The sequence below is a fragment of the Opisthocomus hoazin genome, chromosome 8 (assembly GCF_030867145.1).
Source record: "Opisthocomus hoazin isolate bOpiHoa1 chromosome 8, bOpiHoa1.hap1, whole genome shotgun sequence".
Lineage (NCBI taxonomy): Eukaryota > Metazoa > Chordata > Aves > Opisthocomiformes > Opisthocomidae > Opisthocomus > Opisthocomus hoazin.
The window spans coordinates 12,280,294-12,297,045 of record NC_134421.1 but is presented as its reverse complement, the minus strand read 5'-3'; the positions used below and the strand labels follow the sequence as shown (position 1 = coordinate 12,297,045).

General features: G+C 43.0%; 2 protein-coding genes across 3 annotated transcripts in view; one reads left to right on the top strand and one right to left on the bottom strand.

Moving 5' to 3' along the window:
- Positions 1-6,198, bottom strand: part of WASHC4 (WASH complex subunit 4) — a 41,944-nt gene extending 35,746 nt beyond the window's left edge. Inside the window, exons 1-5 of the mRNA XM_075429433.1 lie at positions 6,107-6,198; positions 2,122-2,261; positions 974-1,027; positions 774-839; positions 563-608 (exon numbers count right to left, since the gene is read on the bottom strand). Of these exons, the coding sequence (XP_075285548.1) occupies positions 563-608; positions 774-839; positions 974-1,027; positions 2,122-2,261; positions 6,107-6,167 (367 nt within the window). The 5' untranslated portion in view covers positions 6,168-6,198. The remainder of the gene's footprint in view (positions 1-562; positions 609-773; positions 840-973; positions 1,028-2,121; positions 2,262-6,106) is intronic.
- A 178-nt stretch (positions 6,199-6,376) lies between these two features.
- ALDH1L2 (aldehyde dehydrogenase 1 family member L2) overlaps positions 6,377-16,752 on the top strand; it is a 42,740-nt gene continuing 32,364 nt past the window's right edge. The window contains exon 1 of one of the 2 annotated variants that reach the window (XM_075427874.1): positions 6,377-6,472. In XM_075427874.1, coding sequence (XP_075283989.1) covers positions 6,383-6,472 — 90 coding nt within the window. In that variant the 5' untranslated portion in view covers positions 6,377-6,382. Of the gene's footprint in view, positions 6,473-14,111; positions 14,262-16,752 lie in introns of those variants that run through there. The other variant, XM_075427875.1, reaches the window with a different exon arrangement.

Below are 16,752 nucleotides of genomic sequence, written 5' to 3'. Positions count from 1 at the left end.
AGAGGACGTTAACACACTGCAACTTCTCTCGGAACAACTACAACTGCATAAATAAGCACGACTTGGTCCAAATTATTTATTAATGCTTTCATTGTTTTATTACAATCAAATAAGAGATTTATTGTTTTACTACAACCAATGTAAAATCTAGTCCCAATAGGAAGTAAGGTGGTTTATGATGTGTTTATAGGTGAAAAACAGGTTTTCAATGCCATACTTAGAAACCTGAGCTCATGTACTGTCGCAGCTGGTTTTCAATACAATATACGTTAAGTACAACCTCAATAGCCCATACTCCCTACTTCTCCTGTAAATAAGGCTGCAACAAAACTTCCTGTTAATGTAACAGATAAATCTTATTGTCACCTTGAGCTAACTCAGGACGGTTACAAAACCTACACATATGCCTATAACTTCAAAGTCCATTATTTGGTGCTCATCATTCAAAGATACAGAGAAAGTATGTATCCGTATTAGAAACCGACACTTGCTGTAGCATTTAACACAACCTGAAGCAATTAAGGTAAAACTACAAACTTTTACAGTAAAGGGAGCTACTTACCTCCTTCTCCATAAAACAAGAGGCCATTATAAAATTTACTTTCTGCCTAACAACAAAAGAAGAAATTTGTTTTTTAATAAATAGGATATATGTAATCATGCTATAAAAATTTAGACATTCTGTTTCTTTACTGCTGAAGAATAAATTTATATATCAGATTGCAAATCTGCAAACATTTTCATAAACAGTAATAAAAGACAGCTGAATTTACCTCGTATTTTAACTTCTTGATTTCACAGCAAAGGGCAGCATACACAGTTATTACTTTGTTTAGAACCTAGACTCAAAGGAGGGGGAAACAGCCAGATTACAAATAGATTCACGTTTAGAGAGCTTGAGTTTAGCTATAATAACTCTTTTGTTTTTTTAGGTTTTGGTTTTTTTTTTTTCTTTAAAGCATAAAACACTTACCTTGTTTTCTGTCTTTATTAGCTCCAGTAGGGTGGACTGTTCATATGGCAAAAGCTAAAGTTAAAAAAAAAAAAAAAAAACACCACACACACACACCACAAAACAAAACAAAAAACCCAACATTAGAAAATAGTGGTAAAAAATACATTTATCCAACAAGTAATTTTTCCCCCCCGTTTAGTCTCAAATAAGGTCTGTAATAAGAGAGCAATAACTGCACATTACTGTAAACCTACACTGCAGGAAACCTTCACTCTTCACATTTACATGGAAATACCTTTCCTTTCACTCTAGGCAGAAAGACAACTAACTAACTATACTGTAGTATTTACAACAATTTACTTACAAAACTTGGAAAGCAAAAGCATGGTCATAATGAAGTATGCAGAAAAAAAACAGCTCAGGAAACCTAAAACATGAATTAAGGATCACAAATGCAAAAAACAGGATTCATAGTGTGTATCTGTATGCAGGCACTGACATTTTGTACTGAAGTCAGCCATGATATTGACTAGTTCATACACATCCAGCACCGTGCTGGTCCTGCACATAATTCACTCATATTATTCAGACAGATAATTGCTTGAGTGCATCTTCAGCACAAGCAAGTTCCATATGGTAACAACAGTACTTTTAAGTGATGTCTGCACATTCAGTGAGGAGAAAAAAAAAAAAAATAATGCTCCACAGATGACAGAGACTATATCACCAAGGAAATAACCATGTCTGGATGACAGAAAATACTGTACTTAGGCCATTAAGTCAAAACACACACACACAGTTTGCTTTGCAGTTATACAGCTACTAGTGAGCTCTTCTGGAACCCCAACCCCCAGACAGAAAACACCAACACCCACAGGGAAGAAGTTTGCTGGAACTAGCCTTCCCAACACATGAAGAACTATAAATTCATTTAACTTCCACCAGTATCCAAAAGACTAGAAAAGAACAGTATGAAAACATCATCTATTATGACATGCACCAATTTATTAGTGACTTGATAATTAAAGTAGGATTGGATAGGTTTCTCAAACACAGAAGCCAACATTTTAAGAGCACAAATGCATCACGCTTTTACTTCTGAGGTTTAGATGGGAAGAAGGAACAAGGAAAATAAGAGTTGCAATGCATATTAAATATATGAAGACCTTTAATGCAATGGGATCAAGACTGAAGTCCCAAACATCTCCAACAGAGTCATCCAGAGCATCTTCAATTCTCTTCAGCTGAGATGTATAGTCCTCAAGAAATTTTCCATAATTCTTCAACTGCACTTCAGCATGGATTTCTGAGAATTGATAACATGCGTACAGTTTTATAGATTATCCAGTAAACTGCAATATCAAAAAAATTTATAAAAAATATTTAATCTGTTATTATTTAGCTTGCAGTACTGTACTCATTTTGCTCTGCATTTTTCCTTAATACAAACATATCTTTAATACAAAGCTCTTATTTGTTTAAAAACAATCACACAACTCGGCGTCAGTTTAAAGGAAATCCAAATACTGCTTAAACAATATCTAAGAGGTTTGCAGAAAATTATTTTCTAAATTTACGTATATTTTCAAATTAAGATCTTAAAAAATCTAACAATCAAACCAAGATGTTGGGCAGCGAAATGACTGTAGAAATCATAACACTGCAGGTGATTCTACCCATCGGCTGAACCAGTACATATGTAAGTATATTAGAACTTCGAGGCAATGGGTCTAATCATTTCAGCCTGAGTTGCAGCAGTACCAGTCCCCCTTCCACACTCTCCCTGCTACCTCTCAGCAAGTCATTTGGGCATTTCACGGGAAGGTTTTGGCATTCAGTCACTCCTCCCACTTGCAAATTCACTATCTTCGAGCAGAACTTTTCTTCTGCTTAGCATCTGGGCATTGAAATGCACAGCTGTCCTGGTACTGCTAGGGCCAAGTACGTTATGTTCAACAGGTAACATTCAGCTGGTCAAACACCAAGAATAGTGGTATTAATTAGAACAGTAAGTCTAAAGACAATTGGTCCACAAAGTTTCATTCACTCTATCCTGATTTTTTTCTTCCCACATTAAGACACTCCCCATTCCCCAGACTATATAGTTACTGACTTGGTTGAGTAACTTGACTATGGAGTGACTGATTACAGCTCACGGCTTCTGTGCTCAGTAAGGAAGTACAATCCTTTTTCATGTGAAGACTAAAATGTCTCCTCCATAATTAGGTAACAAATCTAACAGCTTGTGACCTTCTGTTATTTGTTGAAAATAGGATTACCTCTAAAAGTTAGAGAACGTAAGTCAGCTCAACAATCAAACTTTTCCTAGACAAGAATTCAACTCTCACACAGCTTTATACGTGCCCTTTCCACATTTCATCAAGAAGGCTGTTCTAGAAAGTTAAAAACACACTTATATTCTTCTATTCGGCATGTTTAACCTCTTACTCATCCATGTTGCCAATAACTGAGCCAAATGGTAGTTGATCTCTAATTCAGTGGGAGAGCACTGCTGAATCAATTATCACTTAGGCATCTTTTTGAAGAAAGAAAGTATTTGATTGAGGCACTGCACCAGGCATAAGGGGAGGAATGAATAAGGACAAATTAATAAGGAAAATGTGAGAAGGACTATGCACAGGAAGGTTGAGTCTGGGAAGGAGAAATGACTGCAGTGAAGTCCTGAACTAATTAATTCTAAGCTACTACTTTGAAGCCAGCAGCAATGCCAACCATCAGGGCACATGAAATGCAAAGCATATCCAAGAAGCACAGCAAACTCTCCCACATTAAGTTCTGCATTAGTGCCACGGGGTTCTACCTGTGCCTGCAGCCTAGACGGTGCACAGGCACTGTCAAATTAAAGAGACTGAATATCATGTAAATGGGTAAGAAGCAAGTGAACAAAAAACTCTCCATCACCAGTATGCACTCCTGACACCGATGTACAGCCCTTGACTTGCATGATCATATTATTCTACTCCATCAAATTCATCTCATCTTTCACGTTCCTTCCAGTGCGTCTTCTGGAAGCTCTGCTGCAGAAAACCACTAAAACATTAATGGATGCAGAGTAGAGTTTAACCAGCCACTAAGTCAGCTTCAGTACTTTACTGCCAGAAAAACTGGAGTAAAGAGACCTATCAATACAGAGGCATGCTGCAGTATTCCCCCAATCCCATCTCCTCCCTTGCACAAAAGGCACACAGAGCAGAGAAACTGACAGAGATATTGGGGCTTTATAACACAAAAATCTTTCAAGTCATAGGAGAGTAGGAAATTGGCACTGCTGTTCAATTCCCTATGGAACAGGCAGCATTTCTCAAACAAAATCTTGCAGCAGGGCTCTGCTAGAGACTCACAACTGTCACCTTTCCAGCAGCCAAATGATAGAATTGAACAATGCTATAGCTCAACATAACTGATATTAAATATTTGCAAATATGTAAGTATTGATAGCCATCAATTTGCCACATTGTACTGATCATATATAAAACAAGGGACAGGTGTGAATAATGTCTTACGATTTTAGAGAGACAAAAGAGTGAAAGCTATTAGCTAGCCAGAGACAGGGAGGCTTGAACTGACTGAAAATGACTTGGAGATGGGGGCAGTTTTTTAAGATGCACAAAATTTTTCATTAATAAAGTGGCTCACATGGAGAAAGAACAAGAAATCACAGAAAACAGCTATTTTTTTTTTTCTTCCAAGCAGTAGACATGCTTCATAAGGTATAATCTGTTTACAATAAGTTTGATTTATTTCCTCCTCAGGTGCTAAAATGAAAGCATTACAATTGGAACAATGCAAGAGATTTACTCCGCAGTACAGATCCCCCAACTTCATCTTATTTTCTTCCATAATATCAGCAATATCAATATTCAGTGGACTTATTGCCGCAGCAGGATTTGCAAGTGCTGTGTCTGTAAATATCTAGGATAGAAATGCAACAAACGGGACTTACTTAACTTAGTACCTTGAGTTGAAAACATTATCGTTGATAAAAGTTAGTAATACAGGTATAAGGTGACAGTGGACAACAAAAACAAAAACTGTTTTTGCAGTCATGGGATTTTTCTTTGTCTTTTCTCTAGAACACTGTGTTGTTCTCAGTGGAAGATCAGCCTGCTTGTTCACCGTCAAGATGGTGGCAATGGAGCATATTATGTCATGTAAAGTTCTCCCAGCTGCACTCCACATCATGGCCAAACTAGTGGAGATCTGGCATTCTGAGTAAAAGCCACATTTTCCATTCCGCAGCTAAAGAACTGGTAAAGTCAGCTCAGGACAGCTTCAGTATCCACTGAAATCCAGATTAAATGAATATGGCATAAACAGTATCATCCCTTGGGACAGCATTATATGTGAAACAGCTGGCCACGAGTGACATTTTCACAGCAACACCTGGTGTAATTAATTCGGCACAGTTCAATTTACGGTGTGTATTACAGCGTGACAACCACACACGTTCCCTGCTTAGAAAGTAGGTCACCTCCACAGGCTGAGAAAAACGTGGACTTTGACAGGCACAGAAAGCCACTGTCAAAAACTTCAGCATCACAAGGCCTTGTTTAATTATTTTTTTAAAGGTGAAACCGCAAGTGATCGTCCCACTCCATGCCAGAAAGCCTTCACCAAGGAAAGCTGCGTGAAACTAACTTCTCTCGACACGACTCCGAGGAAGCAACTGCAAAAATCCGTGAGCCACGAGAAACGATGGGGAAGGGAAGGCCCACCGTCCCTACGACAAGCGTCCGCAACGCCTCCTCGGTACGCTGCAAGAAAAGCAAACCAGGCCCCCTCCCCGCCACGCTGGGGGCACTGGGGACGACTCCCCCGAGGGGGGAACGGGCTAGAAAAGCCGCTCCCCCACGCCGAACGAGCCCCGAGGGCTCCGGAGAGGGGGGCGGGAGGAAGGCAGGCCACCGCGCCAGGCCACCCCCGAAGGCCCGGCCGCAGGCGGAGCGGCACCCGGGGGAAGGGGCGCGGCGCAGGGCCCCTGAGGGGAGCCGGGGAGGGAGACCTCGCCCACCTCCCACGACCGCTTCCTCCTCCCCCCTCCCTCCCTCCCTCCCGTCCACAGCGAAGGTGCCGCGGCCGGGCGGGCACCAGGGTCTCCTCAGCCCCCTCCCTCCCTCCCGCCCCGCTCACTCTGCGAGCCGTCGTCGAGGCGGTCGAACTCCCAGTCCGGAGACAGCGTCTCCAGCGCCATGGCCGCCGCCGGCCGCGCCGCGCCTCCCTCCCTTCCCCGCCCCTGACTCAGGCGCACGAGACTTCCGGCCCCGCGCCGCGCTCTGGGAAATGGAGGCGGAGGGGGCGGGCGCGCGGACTCCGGGGGGAGGCGGGGTCGGGCGGGGCGGGCGACAGCGCCCCCGCGAGGACGGCCGTCACACGCCACCAGCCCCCCCCACCCCTTCCCCTGAGGCGATGCCGGGCGCTCCGCCGCACCTCGCCGCCCTGCCCCGGGCGGTTCGCGGCCGTTGGCTCCCTCACGGCTCGGCGGGCCCGTTCTCAAGGGTCAGTGCCGCCAAGCGCCCGCCCCGCGGCGAAGGTCAGGGGGAGTAAAGCAGAGGGAGAGCAGGCGGGGGGCGGTGCGGGAGGATGCGGAGCGGCAGCGGCGCCTCAGAGGCGCGGGGGGAGGGGAGCTGCGCGGGGTGGCTGCTGCCGCAGGGTCAGGTCAGCGTCTCGCTGGCGTTTGTTGTCCCACAGAGCCGGGGGTGCTTACCTGCCTGCGGTCAGTCACTGGGGGTTTTTTCAGGGCCCTGGTGGGGGTAATATCGGCGAATAAAAATAGAAGTACTTTGGACAGCAAAAGTAGCCATTCGGGGCCATTAAACAGTGACCACAGCCGTTACATTACCTCAGCCGAATCTGCAGCGTCAGCAGAAATGGTTTCAAAAGCTGTGCCACCAAGAGCATCAGCAATGTCCGTGGGGAAAGAGCAACAAAAATGGCAACTCCAATGAGAGATGTATCAGCAAGTCATCCATAAAGGCCGACTCTGTAACGCAGCAGGTCTGAAAATAGCACTTACTGTAATTGTTTTGTGGTTAAAAGGAGTCCATCCTTTGGAGTCTATTGATTTTTAAAGTTTCTAGGGAAGAATTATCTGGTTGGCAGGTTTGTTGTTGGTGAGTTTTTACCTATTTAAAGTGCATTCTAAGAGACCAACCTGGGTCTTGGAAAGAAGAGATAAAATTTAGTTTTGTGTGAAACGATATAAACAGTGTTCGGAATAACTTTTTTTTTTTTTAAGTGAGAGAACTATGCTTTGGTGAATGTTGTCAAATAGGATCATAATGTAAATATGTGTCCTCCACTCATTGGCTTCTGTGCAAACTTAAGATGTTTATACTAGGGTTTTTAAATCCGTAAATGTTCAATTGTGCAGGATGTAGACAGCTGGCAGGGAACACAGGCGTCTCTAAGGAGATGATAAGTATCACACAAAATGAAACCACAGTTTATGCTAGACTTTAGGGATTGCGTTCTGTCTACAGCCATGCAGACACAGCTTTCATTGAACCCAGTAGAGCTGTTATGCATTGATTCAAAGCCAAGGTATATCTTCCAGTTTTGAAAAACCAAACAATAGAAAACTTTTCTCTGCAAACCATATATGCCTTCTTTGGAACAAATACTGTTTCTTTCAGCTATGGAAGACTACACATAAACAGAGGCTTTCAAACTGCTTAAAAAGTAATCACCAGGCCTTTTGTTATCTGTCTCAGAAAAACGTGTCTTTGAATTCTGCAGGATAGTACAAGAGAAAAACTTGTAGAACTGGCCTTTGGTAGGGCCATGCCTTCCCCACATCTGAACTGAATTTGTAAAGAGTGAAACACTGCAGGGTTGGTTATTGCAAGGTTGTGAGATCGTCAAAACATCAGGCAAGGTAACCCAACTGGTTGGTCTGTACAGTGGCCACACCAAAGAGCGCACTGTGATCCCCACAGCATAAGCTGATGTAACCTTTATTTTGAATATGGAAAAAAAAAATTATTTTAAAAGAAAATGTATTGAAATAGTGCATTTCTTTAAAAGGAGCAGGAGGCTCCATAACTGAAAAAAAATCACAATTAGACTCAGGTAAGTACACCAGCTAAATTCTGTTCTGCCATTCATAATGCAGTTATTTAAATGACTTATTATTGGGTTTTCCTTTGGCTCACTAGGTGGCAGGGTTTTGTTGCTGACACGAGTTATTCAGGTCATTTCTAGATGCTGCTAGAATTTCTATTTCCTTTGAAAATATGGTTTAGACTTTATCTTGAAGCTATTTTCGTGACAGCAACTCTAGCTCAGCTCTGATTGACAAGTTTGCTGTCCTGTTTTATCAGTGAATGGCTTTATGCTGTTTGCTCATGTAAAATTATTGACATTTTAGATGCATCATTTCTGAAATTTGGGTGACACTCATGGCTTCCATTTGTACCAGGAAGCTTTTGTTTAGTACAAGCTTATAGGAAGTTGCTAAGACTGTTTAAATATCTGTTAGTATCTTCAGATAATACAGTAGTCAGAAAAGTCTTTAGACTTTGTTTAGTGCAGTGATTTTTGGTAAGCTGAATATTACTGAACACAGGCATAGCTGAGAAAACAGTAACTTCGTTTGACCAGACCAAAATGATCATGAGAGTAAAATTTCATATTGGACTTTCACATGAACTGAGTGAACAGTGAACATAAATATATTCCAGCTGAAATTACTTGTTACGCTTGACTACTAGAAAGGGCAGGTGAGAGAATAAAGTCCAAAATATGGTAGAATTGATATGGTACTATGACCATTTTATTTATGGAGTGAAGTGGCTAGGTATCTATGGATTTGTAAATCAACAGGGGCTTGATTCCATGAGGTATTAAAAATCTTTTTTTCGTTTGAAATTATCCCAGTTGGAAATATCATTCAACACTGGACAATACAGTTAGCTGGTATTTTTAAGCAGTATTTTTGTGGTGTTTGAAAGCTTATTGAAAACTTAACATAGCATTCAAACAGGACCTGTTTTATAAGAAAAAAAAAAAAAAGCAACCAAGCCAAAAACTGGTGGAATGCATCCAGAGCAAAAATTGCTTCTTGTATATACAGGCAAAGCTCCACTGAGATTGATAGAATTGTAGTTACTTATAGGAGAAAGAATTTGGCTTGCTGCATCTGCAGGAAAGCAACTACGCTATACATTCCTTGTCTGTGGAACATTTAATGCTCAGCTCTCTGAATACTTTAAGTAAAATAAAGTTCTCGCTTAAAGTTTTTGTGGCAGGATTCCCAGAAAGGATTTACTATCTGAGATTTGCTCTTTGCAACTCTGTCCCACGAACATAATGCCAACTTTTGCAGAACTAGTTTCTATTCTATCGTATGGAATTTGAGAGACGTCTGTTTATGCTTATCAGCAAGGTATCTGCACATGATAATCCTCTGCTGATTAAAGTGGTAAAATAATTCCCTTTCCTCATGAAATATACGCTTTCTTTTGGTTAGTCTGGAAAAATGAAACGTTAAGCGTAAGGTTTTAAATGGTTGTCTAGATGGCAGAAAATCCATATCAGTAGGTTGTGAAAGCCTCACTATCATGTGGGTGTCTGGCCTGAAATAAGGCTAAGACCCAGTGAGAAAAAAAAAGTAAGATCAGCAAGTTTTAAGTATAATTGTTGCAGAGATAAAACAAGGAACAACTTTCCCATGAAATCTCACTTCAGCAAGTGGAAAAACATGAAAAGTTTCTGTTGTGTAAAATTTGAGTTGAAACTTGTCATGCAATTAACATGGTTAGGGAATAACCAGTACAAAGTCTTACTTTATTTTTTTTAATTACTCAAGCTTTAAAACTGGATGAACTCTAAAGTACTCCTGAGGAATTTGAGTCTGAACTATGATCAAATCTTTATTCATCATGAAAAGCCCCATCAAGGCTGATTTCCAATGACAAAAAGCCTATGCAGAACTAATTTAGTGGATTACTGAATCCCAGGGCATGATTTTCAAAAGAAAGCAAATCCTGGAAGATCCCAAGCAGTTTCCCAAGCACTTCAGTGTCTGCACGTACTCGGCGTCCTGTGGAACACAGCCTTCCTTCCCTAATGATCTTGCCAAGTCTTGATGATATCTTCAAAGAAACTGAGTAACTTCTGCTCCACAGAAATCAACAAGGATTTATAATGTTCAGCTGGATTAGGTCTTACATTTGTTCTGTACATTTCTGCACATAGAAACATGTTTTGTTTTGTAAGCATGCTATTGAACAAGCAAATTTAGCTCCTGAATAGCTTTTGTATACATATTCCCCTACCTGTTTTTGCCACTTGCTGACATACATCTCTGGAAAATTAGGGAATAGAAAGGGGGAGGCCCATGCTGGAAAGCTTGCTATGGATAATTTGCATTTTTTTCACAGCCAAACTTTGGCTTTAAGGAACAAGGACCAGAACTGCAAGAAAAAAAAATCAAGAGAGAAAACTTAATGTGTAAAACGTGCTCCAAACCAATTGCATAAATTTACGCTGATACCACTGGAGCTAGAATTTCTCCCCTGATTAGCAAGAAACTTTGATAATTTGCAAGGTACTTTTTGGACCAGGATACAGAAATCAGTGAGGAATACTTTGTGTCACTTTTCCCAAACAACATAAAACCTGGAGGAGTGCATTGTAACTATTATAATATTTATCAGTGATGTTGGAGTTTACTACGTCACACAAGACCTGTTGCTCATTCTCAGACAGACACGTCAGCCCGATCATTTTCTGGATGACAAAAAAAAGTGTGATTTGAATTGACTAAATGTTTACACTGATACTTGAAGTCCTAAATAGCCAATTTGTTAAGCGATTGTTAAAACCCGTGCATATGAGTTCCTCACTCTGATCATGAGGAAGAAGCTGATGGTACGCAGACACCATCCTTGCATGTGATTTAGCATACCCTATTCCTGTTCTTCTCCCTGCCCCTCTCATTACTATGAAATCTAAAGTAAAACCCACATCTTACTCCCCTGCTCTGCCTCATACTGGGATTCTGCTGCCAAGGGACACCTTCTCTTGTGTTTCTTCCCTTTTGTCACCTAACTTTTTAGTATCTGTGAAGTAGATGGAGATATATTGTCTCAATAGGTTTGGAGCTGTGTTTTGAAGATGAAGGTATGCCAACTAATTAAAACCTTGGTGCTTTACACGTGCCTTGTTTTATTGTCTATGTTGTGTGTGTGTAAAGAATAGAGCCAGAAGTCATTACAAATTGCTTAGCTAGGAAAACCAGGTATTTTGCCGTAAGCCTGTGCATCGACAGTTAAATGCCAAGTATGTGGTGTTCTAGTTGGAGAGGATTTTGGATCATGAAACAGGATTTGGAATTTCATGAACTTCAGCAGTGCTGGAATCCAGTTCCAGACTTCGCAGTATAGGACCCTTTTGATGACAGCTGTTACAGTAGAAGTTGTTTGCATGCTGTTGTATGGAATATGTGCAATTTGCACTGAGTCATAGGAAGACTGCGTATACACTGATTCCTCCTACTGTCTGAGTTGCCAAAGTAGTTCTTCTGGTGAGCACTAGATGTCTGTACTTTTTATTGGAGCACATAGTGGTTTTGGTCAGTTGCATGACTGTCTTGTTGCACGTGCATGTATAGTCCCTGTATTGCTACAACACGACCTATCAAACTGTGCAAATATTAATCTTTCTTAAAGAAGCTGCTAATTCAAATAGAATATTAACAACAGGCATTTCAGACCAATAGTGTCTATAGAGCTTGAATTATGCATTTTGGTCCAAAAAGATTATGAAGTTTAATGCTTTCATTGTGCGATTCAAAAAGGGTGTGTTTTAAATAAACTGTTAACAATTTTCTGATAATTTTGGTAGATTTTGTGTGATATAATTAGAAGATAAGAGGCCACATACCCATAGAAGTATTCAGTAACAACAGAATATATACTATTTTAAAAATAAGCCAGAAAGCAAAATCTTTTAGCTTTCGTAATGAAAATCTCGAGTTACTGTACACCATTCTTTTTAAACCCATAGTACCACTAGAGAAGGAACAACTTGTATAAACATGTTATCATAGAATCATGGAATCATTAAAGTTGGAAAAGACCTCTAAGATCATCAAGTCCAACTGTCAGTCCATCACCACCATGCCTACTAAACCATGTGCTGAAGTGCCACATCCACGTGTTTTTTGAACCCCTCCAGGGATGGTGACTCCACCACTTCCCTGAGCAGCCTGTTCCAATGCCTGACCACTCTTTCAGTAAGGAAATTTTTCCTAGTATCCAACCTAAACCTCCCCTGACGCAACTTGAGGCCGTTTCCTCTTGTCCTATCGCTAGTTACCTGGGAGAAGAGACCAACACCCGCCTCACTCCAACCTCCTTTCAGGTAGTTGTAGAGAGCAATAAGGTCCCCCCTCAGCCTCCTCTTCTCCAGACTAAACAACCCCAGCTCCCTCAGCCACTTGTCATAAGACTTGTTCTCCAGACCCTTCACCAGCTTCGTTGCCCTTGTATATATTGTCACCCATTGTTAATGGGACTTTTTGATTAATTCTACTAACTTAGTTTTTAATGTCTCAGAGCAAAGAAACTCGCTAATCCCCTCAGCTGACGATTTCATAATCAAGTAAGTCGCCACATACTCCAAATGACGACATTGTGAGAAGAATCTTCACTGAAGTGGGTGAAATACTCCCCTAGGTTTTTTGCCTGATAGAGAGGAGATTATAGGAACTGACTAGTGATTTTCTTTGTTGAATTTTCATTGCAAAAGCTAAGTCCAGTGGTTTATTTTAATTAAAAAGTTTTTATTATAATTTCTGTTCATTCCACTCGATGCCACCTACACTTATGGGACTGCCAAGAGCATTGAATAAAGGGCAGGATATGGTTTTGCTACACAGGGGTAAGTTAGGGAATGAATTAAGTTATGAGAGTCATAATGAAAGCCCTTGGGTAACTTTACTCAGCGAGGGGATTGTGTTGTTCCCACCTGACTTACTCTGGGCCTGGCACACCTTGCCTCTCGCAGTGGCTCTCCTTCCCCTGTCCCCGGCAGTTCTGCCCCAGGGCTCTTGTCAGGGGTGGAGGAGCAATCCGAGTGCCCGAAGAAGAGGGCGCGGACCTGGGAATTAAACCCTGGGGATTACTATCACACTTCTTTTGCAGGAAAGCCTCAGAGAAGTCAGTGAGAAATGGATGTTTGCAAGTGCTAGGCTGGACTTCGTCTGCTGTGTTTTCTACCCTAGCAAGACTTCTGCAGGTCACAAATTTGGCTGAAGTCTGGCCTCTGGCCTCTCTGGTGTGGTTCACGACTCAGCCACACCAACTTCTCCATTTTTTCTTCCTTGTTTTCTTGACAGAAACCGAGTATATTTCAGCCTTTTACCCACAGTTGTTTTTGAGGATTAAGTGTTGCTGGGGTTTAAATCTGATCCAATTCGCGATGATGCTCACACTACTGCCATGCTATCCACTTTTGGGTTTGCTGTTCATACTGCTTTTGGGGTCATTTTCATTTGCCTTTGGGGTTTTTTTAAGTGCTTTGAATTCATATTTTCAAGATCTTCTCTGCACCTTTGACAGGAAGATTTTGTTGTGACTTTAGAAAAAAACTGAAGCTGAAACATTTATGTTAATAAACGACCTCAGATGCTGGAAGGTTTTTTAAAATTATTAAGCAGCGTGAGCTGCTTTAATAATACCTGGCACTGATGGTGATGCGGCTTTCCAGAAAGTCATCAGTGATTTTAACACCACCCCTGGCATCTTTGGCAGGCAATGAACGGGCAATGGCTGTCCGTAAGGTACAGGACCCTTCGCCTGTCACAGCAGGGTGACAGCGATGCCTCGCCGCCGGCCGCGGTAGCGGGGACAGCGCTGCGGCCCCCGGCTGTGCCACCCTGGGGCTGGGAGCGGGGGGCACTGCGGGCCCCTCGGGGCACAGCACCCCGCCCCGGGGCCGCGGCTCGAGCCCTCGGGGGCCGGGAGCCCCCCAGCCCGCCCGCTGCTGCCTGCCCGGGGGGGGGGGGGGGGGGGGGGCACATCCCGCCCGCCTCCCCCCGCCGTAGTCCCGGCGCTGGGGCCGGTCCCGCCGTGCGGCCGCCGGGGGGGGGAGGGGGCGAGGGGTGCGGCGGGGGCGCGCGGCGGCGGATGCACGAGCTGGCGCGGGTTGCATCAGACGAGGCGGGCCGCCGTGCCGGCTCGGTCTTCCCCGGGAGGCCGAGGGAGCCGGGGGCCCGGCGGCGCTCCGCAAGATGCTGCGGGCAACCCCCCGGCTGCTGCGGACGATATGCACGACGGCCGCGGTGAGCTGGACAGCGGGGGACGCGGGCCCCCCCCGTGCCGTGCCGTGCCGTGCCGTGCCGTGCCGTGCCGTGCCGTGCCCGGGAGCGAACGGCGGGGGCTGCTCCCCGGCGTGCCGCCCCGGTCGGAGGGCAGCCGGGGGCCGGGCAAGGAGGGGGAAGCGGCGGGAGGGGGCATTTTTCGGGGTGCGACGCGTATTGTCTCTGCCGGGGTTTCAGTGAAGCGGGTGCGGGAGCGGGGAGGTGCGGGAGAGGGCTGCGCCTGGGCGCAGAAGCCGCATCTTGCCCGGCTGGTCTGCGGGCGGGATCGCAGCCATCATCTGGGCGCTGCATCTTGCAGGGATGTGCCTGGAAGCTGCAGGGAGCGGACAGCGGCGACGCTGTGACAGTCCCCAGTAATTGTGTGTCGGGGACAACGTGAGCGTGGCTGCTCGCTGCCTCCCTCGCGCAGGATTTGCCCTGTGAGGAGCTGAAGGTGGCTTGCTCAGTTAGGAAGGACCACGACCCTTCCCAGCGCCCGAAAGAAGCCCCATGCTTTGGCATAGGGAGAGTGTTTGTTTCATGACCTTCTCATCACCGATTCCTGGCTCTGCGATGGTGGGTTGCTTGGGGTTGAAGCTGATGGCCTAAAGTCCTCTGTACCCTGTGGTTTAGATATTACAGCTCTGTGCATTTGTTCCAAGCCATTCTTTATGTCCTGTTAAATACATAGACTGCAGAACTCCCGCAAGTAATTGCTCCCCAAAAGCCTTGCCCAATCCAAATTGTCCAGATGTGTAGGTCTGGCAAACTGAATGAGGCCGGGAGAAGATTTTTTCTTTCCTGCAGACTGTTCTTTGTTTCGTGTTTGACTGCTCAGTTTAGTGTAGGACAGCATGAAGGTGTCTACATGGAACGCACAGGAATAAAGAGATGTAACACAAGCTTTTTGGAAATGCGATCAGCAGTGCCAAAAACCGAGAATGAATGACTGGTGAGAACACACTGCCCGTGGATGTGTAGTAGATGTGTAGAAGGGAGAGGAGCCTCTATGATAGGTTTCTGTCTGTAGGCTGGAATTTAGCACATGTAGGGGGATCCTCAGCGGAAGTAAAGTTACAGTTGTTCTGTGCATAGGAGGCATAATTCTGCATTCATTTTAAAAAAGATGCAACATATTAAAATATTTGCTAGCGTCACTAAATTCTTATACAGAATAAGTAAAATATTATAAACTTTTGATAGCAAGCTTCATAACCAGCGTAGCAGTTACTAAATGTTAGCCTTCAAGAAATTTGACTAGAAACTGATAACGTGTTGAATGTTAGACACACATACAAAAGAGGCAGTAACAGAAAATTAATTTTGTGTATGAAATAAATATTCTCCTAGGGGTAGATTTGGTAACATCAGACTCTTCTGAGAGAATAAAATGTAGCTCTTGGACTTGTCTTCCATTTTTAGGAACTAGAACTTGATGAGGTAGTAACCAGCATTCATCGGACTGCTTCTCTATGCAGTGTTTAATTCTATTTATTAGTTTAATTTTTGTTTACGTGTTATGGAGGAAAAGAACCAGAACGGAAGCAAACATTAAAATACTATATATCTTTAATGAGCCATTGTAAATTAAATTCCAGTACAGTGTCAACAGATTGTCCTGTCAGAAATTTTAAATAGGGAAGTTAAATCTGTGTTTGCATATTGAGGAGGTGAAAAAAAAGTGGACGTTCAGACAAACTGAGCATTTGAGATAAGACAGCTTGTATAAGCAGTTCTCAAGTTTTAGGCTCTTTACCTTTATCTGATTTTCTTCATCCAAGTTGGGAGCACTGGAGTCAGGGAAACAGATTTAATACTAAAATAGAAGGTTGAAGAAGAAATTAAAAGTTCAGACAATGAAAACACAATTACAATAGATTGAGCACCTGCTTTCTGAATTCTTATGTTTTGGTAGAACTGTCATAATAACTACATTATCCTATGATTAGTTGTTAAAAAAAGGCCAGATCTCTCTAAGTCACCTGAACTGATATTTAGATTGGTTATTAGGAAAAATTTCTTTAGTGAAAGAGTGTATAAACTTACATTTGAAATCAGTCCTCATTTGAGTAACTTTCTGTAAGTGTGAGACAGCAGACCTGATTTTCTGCCAGGCTAATCTTTTTGTGCACTACAATGAAAAAATGGGACGTAGCCAGTTTGCAGTCTTCTCAATTTTGCCAGTTTTATTTTTTTGTTCATTTGGGGACTGTGTTCTCTGTTCGCTTCTCACAATTTGTTGACCCAGTTCCACAACTAGCACAAATTAAGCATGTGTGGCTTTACTGAAGCTCTGTTGATCTACAGCAACTCATGATTTAGAACTGGAACTAGTATGCAGTTCCATGTAATATGAGAATCAGATTTAGTCACAAGGAAACCTGAACTAAAAGTTAAATTCAGGAATAGAGCATGCATATGTTATTAACATTTTGTGAGCAAGTGGAGAAAAAGTAGCTCTTAAAGTGGTGAT